Source organism: Dromaius novaehollandiae, chromosome Z (assembly GCF_036370855.1).
Source record: "Dromaius novaehollandiae isolate bDroNov1 chromosome Z, bDroNov1.hap1, whole genome shotgun sequence".
Taxonomy (NCBI): domain Eukaryota; kingdom Metazoa; phylum Chordata; class Aves; order Casuariiformes; family Dromaiidae; genus Dromaius; species Dromaius novaehollandiae.
This window is the reverse complement of record NC_088132.1, coordinates 70,996,276-71,022,930: the sequence shown is the minus strand read 5'-3', so window position 1 is coordinate 71,022,930 and position 26,655 is coordinate 70,996,276. Positions and strand designations below refer to the sequence as shown.

At 39.5% G+C, this 26,655-nt stretch overlaps 2 protein-coding genes across 5 annotated transcripts in view; both read right to left on the bottom strand.

Annotated features, from left to right (window-relative positions):
• The window catches only part of LOC135325160 (NAD kinase 2, mitochondrial-like), a 37,463-nt gene extending 29,532 nt beyond the window's left edge, over positions 1-7,931 (bottom strand). For both annotated transcript variants that reach the window (XM_064502870.1, XM_064502871.1), the window contains exon 1: positions 7,332-7,931. In XM_064502870.1, the coding sequence (XP_064358940.1) occupies positions 7,332-7,727 (396 nt within the window). In that variant the 5' untranslated portion in view covers positions 7,728-7,931. The remainder of the gene's footprint in view (positions 1-7,331) is intronic.
• A 4,833-nt stretch (positions 7,932-12,764) lies between these two features.
• The window catches only part of LOC135325162 (ran-binding protein 3-like), a 79,954-nt gene continuing 66,063 nt past the window's right edge, over positions 12,765-26,655 (bottom strand). For all 3 annotated transcript variants that reach the window (XM_064502880.1, XM_064502879.1, XM_064502878.1), the window contains 5 exons: positions 26,158-26,288; positions 25,095-25,215; positions 24,316-24,458; positions 20,873-21,065; positions 12,765-15,358 (listed from right to left, as the gene is read on the bottom strand). In XM_064502880.1, coding sequence (XP_064358950.1) covers positions 15,315-15,358; positions 20,873-21,065; positions 24,316-24,458; positions 25,095-25,215; positions 26,158-26,288 — 632 coding nt within the window. In that variant the 3' untranslated portion in view covers positions 12,765-15,314. The remainder of the gene's footprint in view (positions 15,359-20,872; positions 21,066-24,315; positions 24,459-25,094; positions 25,216-26,157; positions 26,289-26,655) is intronic.

Here is a 26,655-nt window from a genome sequence, read left to right as displayed (position 1 = left end):
ACAATTATAAAGTGTTTTGCAGACTGCAACATTTTGTATTCCAGTATTTCTGTATTAGCCGACCTCAATTTCTTCACTTGGTGAAGTGAAGCTGGCAATGATTGTTTTCCTGAAGCTTAAAAAAAACAAACAAAAAAAAACACACACTGCTTTGGGACAAGAGTTTGAGCTATACGTTTGAACAAAAGTAAAAGCGCCAAACTGTTTTCTAATTCTTGATCCATCACATCAAAGTTTTGCTGTTCTTTTAACCACAACTGAAGAATACACATAGTGGTTTGTAATTCAAAGGCTAATAGAGCATAGAGCAAGTTGTGGTGTTAACTATAAACAATTCAGTAACTACTTTCTGCTTTAATACGTTTCTTAAAACCCAGGGCAACCCAGGCTATTGAATCATTCAATTCTCATTAATTCAGCAGGACACTAACATAACAATGTCACGAATCACAACTGGCTAAGTACTTAAAAAAAATATTTAAGATACTTCTGAACAACCTACTTTTTAGCTGTACTTAGGATCAGATGCTTAGCGAGACAGTCCATGAAGTTTAACTTATTTAAGTACACTGAAGGGCCCTACATTTGTATTTATTTGCTTCGTATGATTAAGTGTATTTGAACAGGATGCTGGAAAAACAAGCATTATGGAAAAAGGAATTGACTGCATTACATCTGTTTCCACCATTTTCCAGACTCCTCCTGTGATGGAAAGACAACTAGAAGAGATTTTTTTTTTATTAAAACAGAAGCAACTGAAGTTATCCAGCACTAAGGCAATTATATCAAATTTTAAAGGTAAAAATAAGCAAATACATGCTGTGGTTGCATAATTGTAACTATAGTTACACCCATCTCAAAGATTCCAGTGGACTAGATCAGGATTATTTCTGAAAATAGTCTTAGCTTTACATAATCTTGCTATACAGTAAATGTGTACTCTAATCTGTGTCTTCTGAATTCTGTATGTTTCTAATTCAGTAAATTGAAAAAAACAGGGTTTTTTCTTTTCATGGTAATATTCTTTACGTGCTCCCCAACAGAGGAAAATCTACTGGAAGTCTGCTGGAATAATTCACATTACACAATAAGCAACGAGAGACAAGTAGTGTGAAATCACCAGAATGATGAAAATCTTCATAGTACCAGTTCATTTGCTAAATGACCTTCCACTTAAAGATGCTACCTTCATATGCCAAATATTTGGACCCACATAAGAATATGTGTCAATATTTACTGCTTTTCAGAGCAGCTCAACTTATTTTTAACCTATAGGCATCTAATGCGGGGGGGGGGGAGGGGGAGACAACCCTTCTGGGTTACCTGATTTTAATTTAAAAATCAGAATTTGGTTGAACTCTGAGTTTTCATATTACTACTTCTTTCTGCCACTTTGCTTGCATGATAACATTTCGAAAATACTTGAGTAACATTTTCTAAGTAGAGTTCAAGTGGATCACTGGCACCTGGCCCGGAGCTGGAGTGCAGGTCTTCAAAGCAGAAACCTGTTACGAACCCAACAGCCTGGATGTGGCTTTCATAAGTGAAACTTAGGGTGATGACAAGAAATTCACAGATCTGAAACTCTAGTAATTAGCAAAGGCAAATTGAAAAATGACAAAAATACATCTTTTGCAATTTAATGGGAAAGAAGGTAAGGAAGCATTTCTGTAATTAAAAAATCACTTCTCAAATCAGAGGTAAAATAATACATTTTCTCACAACAGATCATTTTCTAAAAAGCAACATGAAAATTTTAAGGCATAAGTTATTAAGAGCTGGTGCTGAAGGCATCTAAATTAAGGCTTTCAGGCTTTTTGTAGGTTCCTCCCCTCTTTTCACAATTTTGCAGGTTTTTATCTGGTGCACAAGAACTCATGAATTCCAGCCGAAGCTTTCCTAACCGCTGAGAGATGCTCCCTGCTTCCTGACCAGCCCCCCTCAGCATGGCTTTGGTGCCATATATTAAAGATGAGTGCCTCCACTAAAAAAAACTGCTAACAGGATACCTTTTCTCTACCCAGGCACCAGTTTTCAAGGAAGCTGAATGAATTTCATAGTTGGGACGTTCACCCTGACAACTTGTTGCTGCGGTACAGAAGAAAAAATACTTGTTTCAGATCCCCTACTCCTTGCTTTCCCTCCCCACTCCAAATAAAGATGCACAAAACATGGTCACAGTGAAGTATCAACTGTAGTCCACACCGAATCATTTCCCTCTAATTAGATCAAAACCAACATAACTTTTCATCTGACAAGATGTTTTAAAAAGCAGTTTAAACTGCATATTTAGTGCATTAATATTGTGATGTTTGGATAGCTAACTTTGTTAATCTTCCCTAAATACTTTCCAGCAGCGATAAGTTAGAGCAGTTGGTATGTAATTACTGAACTGAAAAAGAATAGGACTCAGAGGAAATCAAGCTTATCTACTACTGAGACACTAAGTTCTCAGTTTATATTATGACGACAGCAATGCTCGCTCTGTATAGATTTTCTAGGAACCAACTAAAGGGTAAGCTGCCTTCAGATGCCTTTAGCACATACAGTACCTTTAGGTATTATTACTTGACCAGATTGTTAATTTTTTTTTTAAACCAGCTGTCTTTTGATGCTGTCCCAATAATCAGCTCAGAGAAAATTCAGATTGCTGTCGATTCTAGTAAGCAATCTGTTTGTACGGACTTATGAGAATGACTAATATTTAACTTGCAGCTGGTAACTGCAAGTATTAGAAATTCAATATTCTCTTTAAATCTCATGAAGAGAAACAAAATAGCTTCCCATGTAAATTGATGCATAGAATTTACTGATGCAATGCTTTTTAAAAGCATGATGGGTCATTTTGGGTCATTTTTCTTTTCAGGTGTTAGAAAGCAAACTTCTAACTTTTACAGGTCTCTAGTCTCCTTTCTAAACTAGAGACTTCTGGAAACCTCCCCTGTGCAAGGGCTTTCAGAGCTCCTGATTACACTTTTCAGAATATTTCACATTTACTAATGATGATAATCAGGTGTGTTTAGGTAGGGTTAGCAGATTTAAGGCTTATTTTTTAAGAGTCTGAGATTATTTGCCACAAGATATAGCCAAACCACTTGAAACTAGCATACATAACGTATGTAGAAGAGGCAATGAAAGATTTAATCTTTTACAGCTCTACTAAATACTCTCTCAGAGCATTCGCTTCTGCTCTCCATCTGTTCCCTTTTTCTTTTTTCTGGTCATTGGGTCTGTTCCTTCACCTCTCCTGTCACTATCCACACAGAGAAAGAATTCTGGAAATTTCAGCTTGCAGCCTTGATTTTGCAGGCCTTAGTAGCGTTTGTATAGCACAACTCACCTGGCATATCAAAAAATGCCACACAAGTATTTAGGATACAGCTGCTGAGGGCCTCTATCGCTCTGTGCCTCTATTTCTCACCAGAAGTGTCAGATAGCCAGCTTCTATACTGAGATATTCTGCTTCTTAGAGTACGCTACAGGAGCCAATGACGACTTTTCAGCCTCCTCTTAAATGTGGAGTAAATTCCGTTTCATTAGAGGCCTATGGTTACATAACCAGCATTATTTTTGCATTAAGTGACTTACTGTATTTTCTGTCTTTACATATAAATGCACAGACTGCAGTAGCTAAGTTCAGGTCTGCTTTCCTGTTTCCAAGTCATCAGGCACATCTGTGTAAGCCCATGATGATCATTATTTATCCTACACTAAAATCTGACATAGCAATCCCAAGCAGACACATGAGTTATCTTCTGAAAACTTGCATACAGCTATTCAGCCCACAACCTGTAAGGCTTCCCTAATCTCAGTCATTAGCATTGCCTCAAAGTTTAACTTCTATATTCAAGATAGCCAGTGTCTGGATGTCTAAAGATCCATGATGGACCATAACAGCAAAATGCTTCGCTGCTGGTACAGGCTCCCTTCTGCAGCAACGCCACAGACGAGCTCTGGAGCTACTTCGGCTTGAGCCACTGCAACGTAACAATCCCCACCACCACCACCACCTTCTTTGTTAGCATAACATACTCCATCAGATGAGCCAAACTCTTCCCATGTGCTTTCACTGCCAGTTTGACTCTCTGCTGCTACCCCAGCCACAGTCTTTCACATGAGCCTCAGTTCCCATTTTATTCTCTGTATTGCCTTTCTGCATGACTTTAAGCTTCCACACCAAATTCATGACTGCTTCAATTCATGACCACCAGGATAAACTTAGCATCACTCTGGGCAGCAGCAGTAGCGATTCACTGTACATCTGATGGCCATATCTGGCCTCAGTTTTTTTGGATAGCTGGGGCCCCCCAGTAGCCTGGGGACCAGCTTCTGAAGTCATGAGAGAGGGCACAGGGAGCAGAGTGCAGCTAACCTTGGGAATTAAAACATTACGTTCCAAACCTAGCCCCAAAAACGCAACACAGAGGGGGAAGGACAGTCTGCAGAATTCACACTAAGAAGTGATCTTGGTTGGTAATACAGAAGGTAAGAGATTGATTCACTACTAGAGCCTTTTCCAGCAACTTTAGACAGGACTACTCCCATACAGAGTTTTTTAGGCACATTTGTAGTCCAAAATAAAGGCAAGAGAAGCAATATGTTCATTTCTAACATTTATACTAGCTAGCAAATAGGAGAGGCAATAGTATTATAAACAGTTACATTAAAAACACACACACAATATTTTCAAAGTGCTTGGAAGGACAAGGGAAACAGATTTTCCAGGAACACCAGTGCCTTTCCTTCCAACGCTTTCTGAAAATTGACAGCTTTGCTTTCTGGATGAAAGGAAAGGGCCAAATTGCGAACATAGATCATGAAGTTAAGGATCTGCAGTGTCTTCTGGAGTCCATTCCAGACTTATTACACAGCACATTCCCAGACAAAACTCTGAACTTATACTTTCTTTTGTAACAGCAAAAGAAGAAGTCAGAAAAACAAAGAAAGATGCTTCAGTTCTTAGTAAAACAGATAGTGTAGTAAATAATACTATTTAAAAAATGATATACACGCAAGCACTTTGATACTTGTGCTACAAAGATTAGTTTCTCTGGAAGCTTCTGAATCTTTACCCAACCTATTTGCCAAGACTGTCATCAGCTCATGGAGTTCAAGGAAAAAAAAATCTGAGACGAGAGTCATAGCAGCGTGTAAATAAGGAAATTTTTAAAGGTCAGCTAAAAAATTTAAGAAACAGGAATTCTCCTTCCTGTCTTAATCCTCATATTTCTTGCCTTATTTTGAGCATTTTATTTTGGGAAATATTTACAATTTGTGCTTGCACATATCTTAGTATTTCCACTCACATGGCAAAACTCTAAATTAATGTTGCAAAACACATACTTAGGCAAGTTAGACTTTGTCTACTTGTAGACACTATTAGTTTTACTGCTGTAACCTCTCAGGTGGAGGCATTTTGAGGGGAAAGCCGGATCAGAAAAAAGGTAGTTTATCTAGAATAAAAAAAAACCAAGATGGAGAATTATCTTATCATGCCTCTAAGTTGCTCCATGAGGATGAACTTTAAAACTTCTCTGTAATTACCACAATCAGGCACTGTGCACTCATGGTTAAATTTTCTTTATGCATCTTCAGACTGACATAGGTTACTGATTCTTCAAGATGTTCATTCTTGTTAGAAGGGACAAACTGCAGCTACCTCTATGTCCAATCAAGAGCATCTCTAGGGATGTTTAATGCTCACCAACAACACTGTTCACTAATTGATTCGCTGTTGCTGTCTTACCTGTACCCAAGGAGTTAGGGAAAAGGTGATCAGTCTATTTTGTTTTGCTCATTGGCTGTACACTGAAGACAATCTGATTCTCTATAGCAGTAAGAAATGCTTCCTTGTGAGAAACTTAAGTACAGACAGAACAACAGTCTTACAGATGAGCTGTAAGAGAAAGTGCTTTTGCAAAGCCACTATACAAAAGAATTTATGGGGCCAACTTGAAAACACTGATATGTAAGTGAGAATAAGAACACGGGCTGGTAAGTTTCCATATTAAACTTGATGAGGTATGAAATTCAAATACTTAAAAAGCCTTAAAAAACATGCAGAAATGTTTGGATAGGAATTGCATAAAAGATGGATGACCAACTGAAGTACTCAGGAAGAAGCGAGTAAAAACCAAGAGTTATTTTAAATACCGTATTTTTTTACCCTAGTTCCTTAGGATGCAAGGCTATGCAACCATATCATCTGTCCCTCCCAAAATCAAATCCATCTGCAAGTCTCATCCAATCTAGCAAATAAACAGAGGTTTAATATATTTCCCTACCGTATGAGTATCAAAGGCCAGACAGACCCAACGATCTGTTCTGCACAGACTGCTGGTAGCCAAAATAGCCACAGCAAGTACCATCTCCTGCTGGGCTGGTGGTGGACAAGATGGAGAGCACTGCATGGAGGCAAGGAAGGAGATGGTGACAACGCAGGTGGGGGGCAGCACTGGGGCACTGAGCCTGGCAGAGATGAAGACAAGGATGCAGGGGTTACTGGAGACATGCAGCAAGTCCGGAGATGCTTTCCTTCATGTGCTATTATTAATGGAACAACCACCTGTTTTGGAACTGAATGTTTCTTAAAGGCCAAAGAAAGCAATGAAAGCTGCAGCATGACAAAGGGATGTGAATGGAAGATTCGGCTGTTTAGCTGGAAATGCTATTATAAAAAAAATTAAAGAATGAAGTGAGAAAGCAAGGTAAAGAGATAGAGCAAAGGAGGAAAAATGAGAGCGAGTCCCTGCTAAGCAGGGATTACAGGACAGATTGCTTTTCTCCACTTGCTGGACTCTCCCACAGAATAAAACCAAAACGCACTCGCTACACAAGTAATTCCTAACGGACGAGCAAACGGCCGGTTAGGCTGTGCTGTTTACACCCCCCACACCAGCCCACCACAGCGAGAAGGGGTGCTCGCCCGCTCAAGGCGGTCTCGGAGGGCGCCCCGGCGCCCCGCAGGCGCAATGGGGTCAACAGCCGGTCACCTGCCGCGCGCCCCCCGCCAACGGCCGCGGCCCGCGGACCCCGCCCCTCCCCCCACAACGGCCCGGCGAAACGCCGCTTCGCAGCGAGGCGCCGGTCGTCGGGTCCGAGCGGCCGCGCCCCCCTCGCGGCCCCGCGGGCCGCACCGCCTCGCCGCAGGGCCCCGCTGGGGCCGCCTCGCCGCCGCCCGGGCAGCACCCTCGGGAGCCTCGCACCAGCAGCTCGGCTCAAACTCCACGGCGCCAGGACGCGTCCCCGCGGCTCAGCTCCTGCGGGGAGGCGCCCGCGGCGGCAGCTTCCAGCCCGCCCCGCTACCCCTCGGCACCCGGGACGCCGCTCACCAGCTGCTTGAGGTCCTCCTCGGAGAGCCCGGCGTAGCGGTACCGCTGCTGCTCGAACTCGTACCGCGTCGTCTTGGCCACCACCGCCACCCGCGCCGGCCGGAACCCGCCGCCCGCCGCGCCGAGCCCGCCGTAGCCCCGCTGTCTCGGCGCGCACGGCCCAGACCCCGCCGCCGCCCGCCTGCCGCCCTCTCGCCGCCCCGCCGCCGCGCACCGGGCAGCAGGGCTCAGCCCGCGGGAGGCGGAGAGGCGCCGCCGGGCGCCGCCGAGGAGCAGCGGCCCCGGGAGGACGGAGGAAGCCCCCGCCGCCCGCTGGCACAGCAGCAGGGAACGGCGGGCAGCCGCCCGGCTGGCGAGGCAGAAGTAGCCGTAGAGGAAGCCCCGAGAGGAAGACATAGCCCGGGCTCGCTCTCCCCCAGGCCAGGAGCCTGCGGCCGGCGCGGGGGAGGGGAGCAGCCCGGAGCCGCGAGCGCGCAGCGCTGCCCGGCGGCGGCCGCCCCGCACTGAGGCTGCTCCCGCGCGGGCAGCGCTAGGCACACATGGCGCGTCCGTTCCACGGCGCGCCCACCCCTTCCCCGCGCGCAGGCGCCGCCCTCGACCAATGCGGAAGCGCGCCGCGACACACCCACCCCCCTGGCGGAGCCGCGCGCGGTGCGCGTGCACGCCCCGCCGGCACCCGCGCGAGGGCGAGGCGCGGCCGACGGGGGCAGCGCGGCGCGCGCATGCGCCTTCTCCGCCAACCGCTCAGATCCGGGGAAGGGGAAGGGGAAGCGGGGGAAAGAGCGCGTGGAGAGTCCCGGCCCTCCCTCCCGCGCCTCTGGAACAGAGACTGCGCATGCGCTCGGCTCCGTGGCTCCGCGCCCGGAGGGTTGCTGCCATTTCGCGGAGCAGGCGCCGCGCGAGGCTCCGCGCACCCGCCCCAACGGCCGGTGTGGGCGGTTGGGAGCCCTCGCTGGCGTCGCCGCGGGCTCCCTCCCCGCTGCCGGGCCGCTACGGGATCGTCTCTTCTCTCCCCTCACGTCCTGCCACGCAGTGCCTTCCTTTTCTAACAGTTTGTAAAATAAAGGCAGTTACGTCCTCTGTTCTCGCTCACTGAAACAGGACTTGGCACTGAGCAGGCTCTTGAAATCCTGAGGCGGACCTCAGTGAGGTTCCCCACTTTAAAGCTGCCTTTCTTGTGCTGTTACATACCTGATTTGGAAAGTTAGGAAAGCAACAGGTCCGTTGTTTAAAAAAGGGCTGAGTATCTAGTGAGGATGTGATCAGAAACCATTCTTTGAAAAGTCCACCTCTTACTCATGACTTCCAGTCTTCATTACATTTATGGCAATGTCTGAGGAAGCAGAGGCAGCACGGGGAAAGCAACAGGCTTGGAAAAAAACAGCGTTGAAGCAGTGCTGTGAATACATATGAGTGGGACAAGTCTGCATTTTGCAAGCCTCGGGAAAAAGCTGCCGTTACAAATCATGAGCTACTTTTGTTCTTTAATACTGTAAGCAAGCTATTTGGAAATACTGGTGGGTTTTAAATATAATTAATAACTCTTTTCAGGTATTATCTTTTACAGACTTCTACACTGAATGCTTCATTTACTTACATTTTTCTTACTACTCTTGTGCCTGTTCTTTCCCTGGGGGAAGTTATCATCTGAACCGCTGTAGAGAGATATTGAAGAATCTGCTTTGTACCTGTCAGTGCAGCAGTCTTCTACAATACTTCTTTAAATATGAGAGTCAGGAGATCAGACTAGGTAAAGCCATTCAGCCATACTCTATTATAGTGGTATAACAATACAAAACAAAAGCTCCATCCAGTCTTTACTGATAGGCTTAATCTACTGATTAGCTTAGCCTTGATGGAAACTACCATAAAACAGACCAGATAGTAATTAAACATAACTAATTCCCTTGCTAACCAAAATATGTCTCATGCGGTATAACCATTTACATTGTACAAAGCAGTAAATAATACCACATCACAGAGACCAAAAGGATAGAAATGGTTTTGAAAAGGTAAGACAATTTGTGGCTCTATTCTGAAGGGTATCTACTTTATAACCTATATGACAACTGAATTACTCCTCTATGATTCTGTGTGTCACAAGTTACCTAATTATATTGAACTGTTTTGATCTTTGTTTGCAAAACAAATCAGTTTTAACTGCTGTTGCAGGTTTGAATATGAAGCAGTATTTTACTCTGAGGCCATGCCATTATCATCTTATGGTCTTTTGAATTAATAAGCATAAAATATGAAAAAATGTATCTTAGAATGTAAATTCAAAACAGCTGTGATAGCATTATCTTCATTCTCTGGAACCAGAGCTGAGACCCAGAGCATCAAGTGATTCATCCAAGATCCCAAAAGGAAGCCTCTAACAGGTTAGTTGAAAAGTAGCACACAGATCTTCTGATACCCCATTCTGTATTTGGAAAAACATTCAAACTTTCTATAACACATAGCTAGAACAGATGTTGTGGACTCTTAATTACAAATTGCATCTTACTTTGTAAATGAGCCACTTAATACTACTTAGAAAATTTTCAATATAAACTTCCCAGCTTCTCCCTTACTTTAAGCATAACAGGTTAGTTGAAAAGTAGCACACAGATCTTCTGATACCCCATTCTGTATTTGGAAAAACATTCAAACTTTCTATAACACATAGCTAGAACAGATGTTGTGGACTCTTAATTACAAATTGCATCTTACTTTGTAAATGAGCCACTTAATACTACTTAGAAAATTTTCAATATAAACTTCCCAGCTTCTCCCTTACTTTAAGCATACACTTGGATTTATGTGAATAATACCCAAGTCAAATCATACACTTAGTCATTTCGAAATGTGTTCATAAATTGTGACACATATGATGACACATATCCATGCCACATCTTAAATCACTTCAGAGCAATATACCCAATGCCTTAAAGGACAGATTTGTTCATATGGAATTAAATAAATAAGCGTAAGCCTGGTATTCTTAGGATACGAATACAGAGCAGGGGTGAATTCCCACAGTAATAACTGTTTAATCCATTGGCTGCCTGCAGTCAAATTTGTCAAGGGAACAGAGAACATAAAGCTTGTTAAACTCTTTGTGAAAAAAGACACCTCACTAGCACCTGCAGCTTCAGCGTAACACCCAATTTAGACACCAAGGAATTAATAGGTGAGGTAAACGTCAAGACATAATCCCATAGAAAACCAAGCAGCCTTATCTCTGCATTCATCAAACTACATAAGGGACTTAAAAAAACCCTATATAATAAACTTAAAATGATCTTTTTTATTTTACAAAACAATGTAACTGGAATAATTTCTATGTAGAAACTAAATTATTCCTAAGTCATTACACTAGCTGCAAAACTCTGGCAGTGGAAGACTGTACCAGCAGTTTCACATAAACATTCTTCAAACGTAGCCTTTTTCATCCAAAAGAATTTGCATATTGGTTCTACTGCAATTACAATCTAGGATAACTGTTCATTTCTACAGAAGTTGCACTCTCCTATTAAAGTCTATGAGTAATGACTTCTTCTTGTTATTTAATTAATAAACATTTATACAATTAACTTATTCAATCATTTATGATCTCTAGACTTTCTTAATACATGCTTAACTCCTACTGATATCTGAAAAGGATAATGTTATCTTTATATTGAAGATGATAACGCTATCAGTGTTAGTTGCAGTCACATAGGAAGAGGTAAACAGACCATCTAGGTAACATTTTACAAAACAGTCCTCACATTGTGAACCCAAGTGACCACAGTTGTTAATTCTGCTTATTCAGAGGAAAACTCCAGACTAACTCCTAGAGAACACATCACTTGTTCAATACATCAGAATCTTACAATCCAGGTAGATTAATAAATGAGCAGTTATATTCTGACTGAATTTCTGGGGCCAGATTCTATCCATGTGTGCTTGCATTTTGCTTGCAATATATGTACTCTCAGCAGTGATTATATAGTTGGTTCATATAATTTGCTTTATAAATTCCCCAAAAGAGCAGTATGTTTCAGAACAATAATAATAAACGCAGTTTTTCTTACAAATGCAAGTTATTGAATGTTTTTCCATAAAACTTAAGAGAAAGGGCAAGCTTGCTTGTCCACACTTCCACTAGAATATGTCTTAATAACAATTTACTTGTCTACTTTTCTTCCCAGTCTTTGTTTATGCAAAGTAAACTACATCATCCCTGAAGTGGACTAACGGAACAGACTTCAGCATTTCAGAAGCAATTTGAATATGCTGAAATAGCTACAGACACACTGTTTTCTAAAAATGAATTTAATGCTTGTGAATACGACTCTGGAATCAGAACTCCACTTTTTAGACAGACAATTGCTATAGAATAGGCTATGTGTGTTTATTCCAAATTTTCCTGCCCGTTTGCTCCAGGGTTAAGTCCTCTAAAAAACACCTCTTACAGAAAAAAAGATGCTATTTCCGTCCCTGTCTATTTTTTTACAGTCCGTCAGTAGCACTGGAAGTAATAGCAAATGCGCTAATGGTTTTCCCTGTGTTTATCCATTCACTAGAGACATTACTAAACTCTGTGATTCAGAGATCATTAAAGATTACAACATTTAAAAAGTGACAAGATTTAGGAAGAGATACAAAGATTTTTGAAATGAACACTTCCAAACCATAAAATAAATAATTTAGGTTATCCCATCCAAATAATTTTTGTCAGAAATTCATAATGTCAGATATCTGCATATGTATCCTTATATTAGGAACTGTTAATTTTCACTTCTTTTGAAAGTTATTCCTCTATTAATACGTATGACTTGCCAATCCTACATGCTCATATATACAAGTTAATCACTGGGATTTGACAGAAATTTTTATGCAGAAGGTATGTTCTGTAAATAAAAAAAAAAAATCTGATGAAAAAAAGTAGAACAGGTTACTCCATGAACAGCAAAACTAATGATGTCTAGTTGCATAGGATTTGAGCCACATGTCCCTAACTGCACTCCCCAGTCCACAGTAATTCCAGCTATCCATCCTGCCATGGTTTTCCTCTGTCCTCCCTCCCAGCAAATGTTGCAACTGGTTCAGAACTAGGGACATGCCCCTCAGCCACAAAAGCCTCAAACAAAGTACTGAGCTTACCCTCTCTCCTCAAAGCCCGCTCTTTCCTCAAAGGACACCTTAATCTGAGTTGTGTCTCCCAACAATTGCAAATTTTCATAAAACTTTTAAGAAATTATTTTTGCGCTGTGATCCTGTCAAATATTTCTGTCTCTTGTCAAATTTATCTGAAACTCGTAGGCTCGATGTGGGTCAGACAGACAGAGGGACAGAGTAAACAATTGTTTAAATCTTGTTTCCTTAGGAAAACAGGCTAGAAATACTGGGGCATGGGAGGAAGTGCTTGTAGGAAACTATAGCTGGGACACAAAATAAGACATCTAATTAGACTGAAAGGCATAAGAAAATGGTTTATTTGGGGGACACAGTAATGTTTTGTTGCTCTGGCTGTCATAAAATGACAAACTTTACATTAGCAAAACCAGCTTATATATTACATATTAGCATACCTTCAGTTTTGAAAACAATGATTTTTAGTGCAATGAGACTAAATAGAATAAATAATGTATTAGGATCTCAAGAGTAAAAATGCATACCATAAATATGTCTGCACATCTATGTATTTATATGGCCTCTATTACCACAGTATCCAAACTCTTCAACATAGTTAAAATAGTTAAACATCTCTTTTTTTCCTCAGCTTTTAGGAGATACAGCTTCATTTTTAAGTGTGTGTGCTTATATATTTTCTTGCATGTATATATAGTGATCTTGGGAAAAGGCAACTCAAAGGAGAGTTTTTGTTTTTTTCCTGAGGATCATAAGCCTTGTTATATATGTTGTGATAGCAAATTCCAAAGTTTAGGTCCTTTTCTGCCAAAGCTCCGTCTCTCCTGCTCTGGAACCCCTTCATTTGCCAAGGATTCTACAGTTGTAGTAGAATTTCGCTATTGTGGGATATCATGACAGTCTCTTGGGCACTTGGACCCTATTTCATAGAGGGCTTTGATTATCAGGGCAGACTTTGAAATCAAACGCTGCGTTCAATGCATAACCAGCTGAGCTCCAGGGCAAAGTTCTCACCATGACCTGTTGCTCAATACATAGGGCTGCCGTGTTTTACAACTGTTGGAAGCTTTTATAACGTGGAGCTTTGTTCCTAAGTATGAGTTGCAGCAATGAAATATGGAGGTCAGTGATACAAGCATAGTTGTGGTCAGGACTGAGACTGATAGGAAAGGACACAACGTACAGCTAGACATGGAAAGTACATTTTTGTTATCATGGCTACTTGAATATCAGTAGACTGAAGAGTCACAAAATCCCAATGCTGTATACCAGCTTAACTATTTGAGACAGATGTTCTCTTGTGAAACACTTCCCTTTTCCTGTAGGCAAAACCGCAGTCCCGCTTAGGCTCACTGTCATCCAGATGCTAAATCAATGTCAGACAAGTGCTAATTTTGGCAGGCTGTTTAAGATTCAGCATAATCCAGATGCTAATTTTGGCAGGGCACTGAAAATTCAGGAAGAATCTGGAATTCTTCCAACTTCATATATACGTTCAGATGGGAAGACTAAATTTTAATTTTACTCTTCAAGAATGGCTTTTAAGGTTCTGAAATCATTACAACTACCTTAATGAAGAGAACTTCAGATATTCTAGGACATTTTTTCATCTCTGAGGATGACAAGAAAATAGTATTTGGTAACCAACAATATAAAAGGTGGCAGAGGGTTTGCAGGAGAATGAAAACAGACATTTTCTTAAAGTGAAGAGCATTAAATAGTGTCTTTGTACTGAGCATGGGGTTATGAAGGATGTGGTACTTTGTTAGCTCACAGGTAGCATTAAAGAGAATTGATTTTTCTAATTCTGCGTAGGAATGATTAGATGGTGAAAAATAGCTTGTGAAGTCACTTTTACAAAGTGATTGGGTCTTTGGCACTGTTGGGATTATTGTATGTGTTAGGGCATGTAACAGCTTCGCCTCATTGCAAGAGATGATGCTGTTTAGGGAGATTGACAACTAAAAATAAGTCTGAAGTAGTCAGCTAATTTCACACATTTAAGATAAATTTTTATGGAGATCTCCAGTTATACTGTTTGGGCACTTATTTGTATATATCAAATGGACAATTAACAGTGCAAGTGCTTCTTTTGTGCAAGCAGAGAAGGTGTTCATGAGTGCAAACGGATACACTTTCAGATTTTAAAGCTCAGATGCCCCCTAGAACTTCGGTCTTTCAGTTCTTAATGTTGAATTCTCCTGATGCTTGAGGGTGTAAAAGCAGATCTTGGTTCCTTGCCCTTTAACAAAATTTTATACCCAGTCTACAACTCCACATATTTTCAAAATACAAAACTTGTTCAATTATGAAGGCTGGTTACTATAGACCTTGCTTATGCTAAACTGCCATTGACAGTTCTTGTGTGTACTGATTAAGAGGATGCTGAATGCTGCTACATAATTTAAAATGTTTTCAGTGAAACCCAATTTAAAGTCTTCAAAATGTATGTTTTAAATAACAGACCAAAAAAACAAATATATCTTCAGGTATACTATTATTCACGGTTATGTGATTTTATGCATCAATATGATGAATGAACATTGATCAGTATTAAATTCCTTACTTTAATAATGCCTATAAATATATTTAACTCTATAACCTGGAGCCTTTGTAACACTTCTTGAATATTGGAAGCCATCCTGTCATTCTCATCTCAGTGCAAAGCATGCTGACTGGAATCCTCAAAGTGCATCTCAGCTTCTTTTCCAATGTATTAAACTTAAGCTGTCCCTAAAATTAACCTTTGCTTGAAAGTCATAAAGTAAAACGCATCTGATTTCCTCCCTCCAGGGACTGATGAGCCAGCTTAGAGATTTCAGGAAGATGAGCTCCCAGCTGCACTGTTGTAACCTCTGGTAGCTGTCATGAGCAGACTACGGGCGGCCTGTGGTTGCATCTAGAATGATCTGAAACAGAATTTTTAAAAACCTTGCTTATTTGAGTGTATTCACATTTTGAAACAAATTGGCATTTCATAATACCAAAGTAGTAGGTTAAAGTTTGGATATGATCAATTCCTAGTTTAGATAAATATCTAACTAGATAACGCAGGATTATACACAAACAAACATTTGAGCATGTGAATAGTGAATGAGGTTTGTGCCTTTCCATGTCAATAAAGAGAGATACATAAGCACTTCAGGATTCAGATGCCTAGATAGGACAATGTGTCTGGGACACAAAACTTACTTATGTAAGAGGAACATTGTCTTAAGAATTTGGTATGTTTTTATCACATTGTATCATATTTACGTGCTCAGTAAGTTGTGAGAAATCTAACATGTCTTTAAATAACTCATTGGCCATGATAAAGTACCAATGGGTGTTTGTGGCGGGTAATCTATATCTATGAATAACCTGCAAAAAGTAGATGTAGATGACTAATGTCAGACATCATATCACTGCATCTCAGTATCTGCTTAAAAACTGCTGCTATCATCTGGCCACATCTAAACACTAGAAGATTTAAAATCTCTTACAGGTGAACTGAAGAGACTTTCATTTGCCAAAACATTAAATCTGATTTTTCCCCCTCTCTTTCCAGCAATGTCAGCTCATTAAGCCAATCAGGGTGTTGTCTTTTCTGCTCTATTTCAGATGTTGCTGATATCCACTGCAAAGAAAACAGAACCCTGAACTCCATGTTTGGCAAAACAAATTATTTCCTCCACTGCTTTTTTAATCACTATCAAGTCTGTGTGTGTTAGATTTATGATTTGGAATCTTAACTTTAAAACTGGGTAAGAATTTAAATAAAAGAGTAACTGACAAGGAATGTCAAAAGAAGGTACCAGTTTTTCAGGAGTTTCTGTGGCATTTCTGAACAGTAGTTCCTTTTAAGAACTTTAAAACTATTTTACTTAAAAGCAAAACCAGCTCTCTCTCAGATTTTTTTAAAGATAAGAGTCCTAATGAGGCCAACATGTGAGTTATACAGATAGCGGACCAGTAAACTTCCCATTGTTCTCTGTAAGAAAACAAAAGTTGCACTTCTGTGATGTGATGCTGTCTGGTTCTCAAAACCAGTGGTCTCAAAAATCCATGCAATTCTTGGTGGATCCACACGGGGCACACTATGTCTCCACCCACTGTGGTTTTCTTTTAGGTTTATGGCTATGTGTGGGTAGGCTGCTTCGAATTGCCTGGCCCTAGACACTAGCATTTTAGAGTTCAGCCTAATAACCCCCAAAACGAAACTCCATGCCAGAAAGGAGAGAACAGCTAAATCATGATCCTTCAATCAGAATTAAGTTAGGAGAAGATTTAATAGAGAGTTGATGGTGAGGTGTAATGTAAAGACACAGCGTATAACACGTGTGTTTGCCTAGTCACAACTGTCATCCTTGTTCCTCTCATATACCTTTCCTAGCCTCTCTGTTCTCCCTCAAGTGTACAAATCCTCATAAAAAAATTTCTGCGAGATCAGAGAAAAGGGAAAATGATGGAAATCATAGGAATCATCCTGCGTATAGCCCCATGCTATGCTACTACTGATATTTCATGCTGCCTTCTGAAACAAAGGCCTTAGGGGTCTCACAGAATAACAGTTCTTTATAAATAGGAATGGGGTTACAACACTTATTTTAAAGGACCTTCTACTATTTCTGATGACCATCATGGAAACAGCATCTGTTTCTGAATGTAAACAAAATGCATCATTTTGCAGAAAGAACAGAATCTTCTTAATGGTTATGAAGAAAACATGAAAAAAATCTCTTAAAAGTGTCAGAAGCAAGAGATAACATTTTCAAAGACATCCTAGTGACTTATGAGCCTAAGTACTGAATTCAGATCCCTACTACCAATGGCAAGCTTAGATGCTGTGGTTCTAAATCACAGATCCATGTTCTGGCAGGATGATTTTGTGAGCCTGACATAGGTACCTCTCTTGTGTGTGCTGCCACTGAAAAAAGGTAGGCACTCTGCAAGGGTTATACGGTGTCTAACTTAGAGAACTGTCTATCCAATAACTGTATATTGAACTTAGGCATATTAGTAGAGCAATTCAGTACTCCCACAGGCTGAATTTATAGCTGCCTATAGTCAAGATGTTCAAGAAAGAGCTGGCCCAAGAGTGTGTCTGCTCAGGTACCTCATACAGGTCTGCCAGCATATAGAAAAATCCTTAATGGATGGTAGAGATCTATTAGTGCAGGACGAGGAGGAAGTAACAACAGGCTGCACATTATCTTGCTGTAGAACATCTCTAGGACACAGACATATTTGGTGGTCTTTATCCGCAGGGCTGGGGTTCAAGTTGTTGTCTACCAGGAGACTGTTCTGCCTACTGGGCTCTTCTGTATGCCTGGCTAAGGGAAATTCTCCATTCTATTTGTTGAAGCAGATCTACCATACAGCACAGAATATAAAGTTTACATTCTCCTCCAAGGAGACCAAAAACAGAAAGGAAGAGCCACCCTATTGTCTGAGGTCAGTGGCATTTCCCTCAGAAGAGAGTGTTCTAGCCCCAACCATTCACACATTGCCAAATCAGCATTTTTCATAAGTTTATTTGTTAAATTGCTTAGTCAGAAAATTTTTCGTATTTATCATAAAGAATTCCCAAGTAATCTTTCCTCATCTAGATATTACAAAGACAGTTGGGAGGCAAACACAGTTACAACATTTAGCAGAGCAATAAATAATCAATGAAGGAAATGGAAGAAGAGATTTGCCTAACTTTATTCAATGTAGATGTTTGCTGTCTAGTCTAAATTCATCTTCTCAGCTCACTTTGTAGTCAGTGGGAAAACACAAATACTTCCAGAGAGTCCACTCTTGAAACCTATTTAAAGATGGATGAATTGCTCTCTTTCTCGCTGTAACTGGTAAAATATGATCTGATGAAAATATCAGGTACCTACACTTATTCTTAATGTACCTTCTGTACATATGCACCTTATGTACCTTATGAAAATAATGTCTTCATTTGAAAATAAAATAATTCAGCTAAGAATTTCAAAAATATTGGAATAGATGTCTATCTTGAATCCTGTAGGATGGTAGAAATACCTCTAACTATATTTTACAGTGTCCAGACATTAACATTTTGTATTAAAATCTTGTGGATGTTAGAGTGAAGAATTTTGTGTAAAAAAATCTCACAAATATTTCTTGCATATATATGGAATCATGTTAGTGTTCCTAACCACTTCATTGCTTATTATATATACCATCCTTGTTTTCCTCTTCAGTCTCTTGGACTAAAGATTCTTCTGATCTTTTGGTTTTTGTCTTTCACACTGTCATGAAAAATTGGCCTAGCATAATCTAGGGAATTACGCTAGTTAAGACTAACAGGAAGGAAATTGGAAGGAAATATTAAGAAAAGGGAGACCTGTCATTGTTTCTTTGAGACAAAATGAGTAGAAGAGTATGAGGTAAAATGCAGGAATATGCTCTAATTGTATTTCCTGTAATGAAACAGTCATTGAGAACTTACTCTTCTTAACATTTATAGTAGTTTAAAGGAGAGGTAACCTCCTGAACTCAGTGGAACATCAGTAAAAACAGGAAGGCTTATTTATACACATCCTTTAATGAAAATGAAAGCACAGAGGATTTTGAGCAGCACCTATTAAGTGTTCTTAAATATGCAGGATCGGATCTCTTGCATCGAAATGTATATGTCTATGCTGATATTTAAAACTGACCTCACCCTGTCCAAACCCATGAGATATATTTCTCTGTCTGTTTTGGAAATGGGAGTTCCATGGACAGGCACACTGTAAGATGTGAATGTCTACATCTAAAGCGGGACATGGATACCAATAAGTGATACTATGCAAAATTAAAAACACATGGGTCTGAGAATAACAGAAGAGATCAAGATAAAGCAGGAAATGCTAGAGATCATCCAAAAAGCACTTGAAAGGGAATGTCAGAACTGCTGTTAGTAACTATTTGAACATAAATGAAAGCCAGAAGCTTAAACTAATGAGTCAGGAAAAACAGTACCTGACATGCATATCTCAGAATCTGTTTGCTGGATGCCATCTGAATACCTGTATCAGAAGTCTCACAAATCAAAATAAATATTTAACTTGTAAATATGTGCTCCTACACCGCTCTGACATTCCCTTTCACCTCATTTTTTTCTGAAAGAACAAAGAGTTCTTATCATCAATAATTTTGGAAGGGAATCAAGCACCATCCTGAGTTTTCGAGTTACCAGAAACTCTTTGTAACGTCAATAGAGACTATTTAGGAATTACAGAGGGAATGTTTGACTATCTGGGAGTAATTCTGGGAGTTCTCAGAGCTAACAATTTTCCCATTTGTTGCACAGAAAAAAGGTATTTGTGAGAAAATGTTGTGTAAAAGCATCATGCTTTGTTTAGAGAATGGAATGCTACTGAAATGGAGTTAAACAACTGATCATGGGAACAAGTACTGCAAACTCTAATATTTTTGCCAAAAGGAGTAAAAAGGCTTGCTTGTTTTCTTAAGTAAACAGTCACTCATAGCTGTTACGCATACATGACTTGATTCTTGTTCAATAGTTGCTGAAGAGTTCAGAATATAAAGACAGTACGTTACTCAGTTGAAGACGGAAATTTATGCAACAAGTGTCAACTGCCTGCCTTAGCTCTTCTATGAGGAAAGAAAATGTAATTGGCAACTCCTGTTCCTCCAGTAACAGTTTTGTACAAGTGGATGAATTCACCCTGAAGTGTGTTGTGCCTTCTGCTAAGTCAGAAGATAGAAGAACTTTTAACTTTGACTGTTAGGATGCCTTGCTTTCTGCAAATTTGACTTGCCTTGATGTAGGCTGTACTAACAGCTTATACAGTAGGTTTAAGTTAGGAGCATATCCCCTTATGTCCTGCTTTAGTTGCTTTCTTTACTTTGAGGAGCCTATATTAATGTTATGTTGAAGTAAGCTGTCAAAAGTGGCATGTATATCTTGCCTCACAAATTTCCTAGTGAAGTAGTTGTTACAGCCGATCAGCAATCAAAGTTAACCATTGAATAATAAATACTTTCTTTTTAGTAAGCACATCATGCATGAAGGCATTAATAATTACCTTAGCACTGGTGTGAATAGATTCAACTTTCACTTATTCAGGTAATAATTGCCACCTCAATGCCTCCAGTCATTTCTACTGAACTGTACCAAAGAAGCCTTTAGGTAAAGCTTGGCAATATTAAAATTCCTTAACCCTCATTCAGTCTTTTGTCAAGACTGTTCCAGTGCTATAGAGATGAGTAGATACTTGATCTAGCAGAACTTTCACACTGTTGACAGTAGTCCACCAAAATGCTAAAATGAATTATCTTCATCTATGTTGAAGAGAGCATCTATGACAGAACCTTTGATTAAAGTTATAGCCAGCTTGAAAAAAAAAAGTGAAATTTCCATCACTTAAAATGAAAAAACATCAAAGGACTACAGCATTTTCAGGAAAATTTCTGCTTACCAGATCCACTGCTGCTTGCTTGAGTTATTTTTTCATCATCTTCATCATCACTATCACAGTTCAATGGATGAAAAGCTATTTCTGACTCAGTGTCTATTTGATTAGCATCTGATTCTTGCTCAGTAAAGCTTCGCAATGCCACAAGGCGGTGATGTATTGCTGCATACAGGTATCCAGCATCTTTTGAGCTTGCCTGCAGAAAATAAAATGCATAGAGTCAAAACTAAACAAAACAAAACTAACTGTTTTGCAGTTGATCACAGAAAAGCTGACTCAAAAGTTTTCAAAAGTAATGAAAGAGTTCTAAATATTTTGCCCTCACATCTAATAGTTAATTTCAGAAAATAAATTTGAATTCAAAGATGTCAAGTTTCTTTAAGTGGTCTGAGTTTTACAATATATTAACATGTAGCTGTTGATTGTTTTCTTTATAGATATAAGAAACACAAGCTTTAAAACAGTTATTTCTCCTAGAGAATGGCTAAGTTTGTACTGAGTAATTTGATATTTCAGATAATTCCTGAATGTGATTCTAGAAGTAATAAAGCATTGAAATGTTAATATATGTATTTGCATTTCTGCTCACAGAGTAAATAAGAATTAAAACTTAACTACAAAAACTTTATTCTTGGTTATAAAAATTAAAGATGCCATGAACTCTGCTGCTAAAGCTGACTGGAAGTTGGGCATCATCAAGAAGGGTACCGAGAACACAACAGAGCAACATTTCGCTTAACATAAAACCTTAGAGCACCCATGTCCTGAGTACTTTGTTCAGTACCGGTAATCACATCTCAAGGATGTAATAGAATTAAAGAAGGAATAGAGAAGGGCACCTAAAATATCAAGGGGATGGAGCAGCTCCTTATGAAGACAAGCTAAAAAGGTTGAGACTCTTCAGTCTGAAAAGAAGGCCGAGAAGTGTATAACCAAGGTTTACAAAATCATAAAAATTGTGGATAAACTGAACACGGAATGGTTGTTCACCCAATCACACAATACAAGGACGAGGGGACACTGTGCAAGTACTAGGGGATCAGTATAAAACATAAAAGCACTTCTGTACACAGTGAGTAATGAACTTCTGAAACTTACTGCCTCAGGAGATTGTGGGGGCAGACAGTATAAACTAAAAATAATAGGCTAACAATCTAATAATAAAGGCTAAAACAGGAATTAGATGAATTCGAGGGCAATCATTTCATAAACAGATACTAAAGGAAACAAGTAGGGATGTATGCTCTCACATCCCTAATACTACAATTACAGATGCTGGGGGAATATAAAGGGAGCCCACCATAGACAGTGGCTATGCTTACTTGCACTCCCAAAATAGGGCTCCATTTTGGCACTGTCAGAATACTGGGCTAGATGGATAATTGCTCTGATCCAGTAGGGTATTTCTTATGTTCTTATGAAGCAAAGCATTTACTAGAGGGTAACTGAATGCTTATGGTCTTTTGTGGCCCAGTTCTCCACTTTTGTGCATCATGTGCATCATTTCTATCTGCATCAATTGGCAATAGGAAGGAATACATCTGGTTTGGATTGGAATGACTACTTTCAACGTGTACAGGTGAAAAAGCTACGCAAATTGCAAAGCAGCAGCAGTCCAGGGTCATCTTCTCTGCTACCCAGAGTTGCAGCAGCTAACAGTTCTCTTCCTACAGTCAGACAAAGAAGAAAGCAATTCAGAGTTGTTCAGGTGTCTCAACAGCAAATGCCACTCTCAGTGGACAAATCTGAGCTCTCAGGACAACTCAACTTTTCAAGAAATGTAGGAGGATAAACATGAAAAAGGCAGCCACTCAGTCTGATCATTTCTGTTGCTTTCAGCTTATTCATTCAAGGATCAACTGTCACTTCAATCTAACATAAACTCAGGCTGCTGCCAAAAGAGGTGGACTCCATAACCTCACCAACTCCTCATTTCTACCCTCTGCATTGTGCCAGTACCACAATTAGTGTGGTTACATGGTGAATCAAAACCAAGTCTAAAACCAGATTTAGGAAAAAAAAGAATTTCAACTAGATCACTCCTCTGATCTGTCTCACTTATAGCTGTAAAAATTCCAATGCCACCAGCAGGGAGGAGGGAAGAAACAAGCAAATGAGGTGAGGTGGCAGGGTCAGCACTCTGCTCAAGGCTAGGTACGTGCCACAGGACCAACTTAATAGAGTCTTGTGGACTGTCTGACTTGTATTCAGCATAATATAACTACTCTCCCTCATTCATGGCAAGCCTTTGAATAATATCCCTGAACAAAATGTCTCAATCGTTCACATCAAAAAGGGGTAACAAAGTTGAATCTGATGGTCCCTTGGAGGAGTGGGCTCCACTGACTACTAGACCAGCCTGACATACATGCCAAGGCTTTGGTGATGCCTGCTGGTTGATCATGTTGCCTTCCATGCACACAGGTCTCAGTGTTAGTTGGGCTGGGTACCATCTGCAGCAACGAATCCTAGAAGGTCCAGTGATGACTACAGAAGTAGCTTCTTGCACCCTTCACCACACTCATACAGCTGCCATATATCTTGGTTTCCCAAGATACGTGCTTTTTTACTGTGCAGAAGTGCGAGGACAGAATTGGAAAAATGTTTGTATCTCTGTATGCTAGAGCAAATTCTAATGCTCACATGCAAACCAGCTGCATAGCACAGGCACAGTGCCTTTTGGGAAGTGGTAGATTCACACTGCTTACATGTATAATGCATGGTGTTCTGCACATGAACAAAGTCCAACACTTCCTCTAAGTGGTGACTTACCATTCTTGCCCAGTAGGCGGAACCCTTCCTAGTTAGGATTTGGTGGAGAAACTCCAGACATCCTTAAACTCACATGGATGCTCTCACTTCCCAACCCAGGACCTCAATCCAGTATGTGCTACTTGTTTGAAAATAAGTCCACAACCTTTCCATTCTCAGCTTATATGCCCTTGCCAGATAAAACCAGGATTCCCAAGAGCATTGTCTTATATAAATTCATGTCACAAATCTGTGTTCTCTCTGAAGTGAAACATGGGGGTCCTAATCTGGATGGGTTATTATAAGCATTTTGTCCAGAACCACAGCAGAAAGCTGCTGCTTTACACAGAAGTAACTTATGTATGTAACTACCTGTACAGAAATTCTTAATGCGTTGTTTCTGTAAGAGGCAAAGTCCAGAGCACTAACTTCTGCATATGACTCTGGAATGATTTGCATTCCATCCGTGGTATGTGAACCAGAGTCTGGAAGTGTCTGTCCTAAGGCCATATCATGTCTTCACACCTTTTTCTGAAATACCAGGGGATATCATTGCTAACTCGTTTCATAATAAAAGCCATGAGCAGAGCCTAACAGAAAATAAAAGGCAATTTGCTAAAACCAAAGCTTCAGCAAGTCTCCAGAATTCAAGGAAATGTGGAGATTTGAGGCAGAGGGAGTTATTTATTGCTTACCTGTATCAGAAACACTTGAACAGAGTGGTCATCTTGGTCTGTTGCAGTGAAGCACAGACTCTTTCTATTTGCTCTTTTTATCACCATTTGATCCCAGAGTCTGGTGTTGAGAATCAGTCTCAAACTGCCTTGATTTCGCATAACTAAAGTAAGAAGGTTTATATAATAAGTAATTGTAACTACCTTCAGTTTTATTCCAGCAGTGTTCTGCAATACTTGTATACAAGTAATGTTTTCATGAATTATTCTTTTTAAGTTGGTCTAAAACCTGACATTTTGAATGTTTTTTTTTAAAAAAGGGTTGTTTTTTTAAAAAAAGGGTTGTTTTTTTTAAATAGCAAAACATTTTAGTTTCTCTCAATACATTTGGCATACAAAACAAATAATCCACCACAAATGTACAGTGCAATACAAAAAATGGCAGCACATTTAAAACAACATTCCAGAAGTGACTTGAAAGTCAGTGCTCCTGGAAAAGCAGAATCAACAAAGAGCAAACTGTCAGACTGGTGACTGAACTAAAGCTGCTTTGCAGCAGAAATACACAGAGCCTAACATCAGCAAATGCACAAACTGAGTGAAAAATGCTCAGGCAAGGGAGTGCCCCAGTTTGTGGGGCAGCTAAAATTATCAAGGAATGTTAAAAAGACTTTCAGCAATTTGATTTAAATAAAACTAGATGCTCAGTTACAAACGTTCTGAGATTAATTCATTCTGCCAGCAACAATACAAGTTATTTAGTGTTTTGTGTATGTGTTATTTAGTTACTTCATTCTTACTTAGCCTTGATTGCAACATTCCACATTTATTACTAGAAGTGTCATTAAGCCTCAGGGATCCTCTGCCTCTTTCAATCCAGGTTAAAGAAAGCTTGTTAAATACAAAGAGCTTGCAGTTGATCTAAAAGAGAAAAGCATAATGAAAATTGCCAAAGAATGACAATTTTACTGGTTTTAAAACTTTATTTATATTTTAAGCCTTTTGATAAGGCTTTAGATACATATGTATACATATATACACACACCTATATAGATACAGCAACATTAAAGCTGACAGTCAATTACTTAAAATGAAATTACTCCAGATCTATGCTAAACTTTCTGCTAATTAAGTCATGGAAAACATTCAGCATGAATCTCAGTTTTCATCTTCACTAGCTCTTCATCTGTGGTATCCACTGACAAAGGTGAACTTGTTCCATGAGATCTATAACCCTATTACTTTATTCATTAAAAACCTTATGCAGCACAGCATGCCAGTACTATCAGAGAAAAAAGCTTCAATGTTCCGACAGGACAGATTTAATCAATGATAAAATTAGCTAACTTTCAATTTTAAGATTTTTTAAAACATATGCATGACTGCTATTTACTAAGAAAATAACAACTTGAAAATTAAGAATAGCAATATATGTTCCGCTGGGCCAGAAAGATAATCTGTGTTTTAGATGAATTATAAAACTAATTAGTTGGCTAACACATTGTTTTTTTCTCAGAAATGTTTTGTCATAAAAAAATCTTAAATCACTTCCAGTTTTGAAGTTTTAGTTAGTAATGGTAGGCTTAGCAATCTACTGTGAAGATACTCATAAACATACAACCATAGAATGAAGTTTTGAAGCATAGTAACTTACTGATAGGGACTATAGGATGAATAGATATCAGATGAAAAAAGAAATATCAGCCTACAAAAAAATCAGTTAGCAGAGGCATTATCTAGAAAAGTGAAAATTTAAAATATTAACCAAAGTGATGTTTAGGTCACTGTAATCTCTAATAGATCTAGATATTATTTTTAACAACAAGAAAACTACTTACCATGAAGGCTTTATGAAATACGCACCTGTAATACATTGTGTTCTGCTTCTTCTCCAGTTATAATTTCAACTTTACCTAATAGAATTTTCTCCACTGGCTTGGAAATACAAGCAGCTGCTGATTCAGTTAGTGTTGCATTCTTCAAGAAAGCTGTTTCTGAAAGATGATTAAAAAAAAAGGAAATTCCCCCCCTTTTTTTGTAGAGGAAATATTTTTCAGACAACAAAACTAACACTTTTCACAGCCTGTCACTTCAGTACTCTCTGTGGTGCTTAATGTCAACTAGTGTTTTTAATAAGTTTTGGGACAAAACTAGTAAATAGAGGAGAAAAAGTAAAAGGCTGGAATACTGCAAAATATCATACCTGTTTAGACTCATTTTGAATTGAATGGGGTTCTCTGCAGATGCAGAGGTTTGCCCCAGGAACAACTTGTAGGAACAAGCCCTAAATAATTAGAAGTTGAGTTTCCAAATGAAACTGGTCTGTTATATTGCTGTGCAGATTCATAAACAATGAAAGGC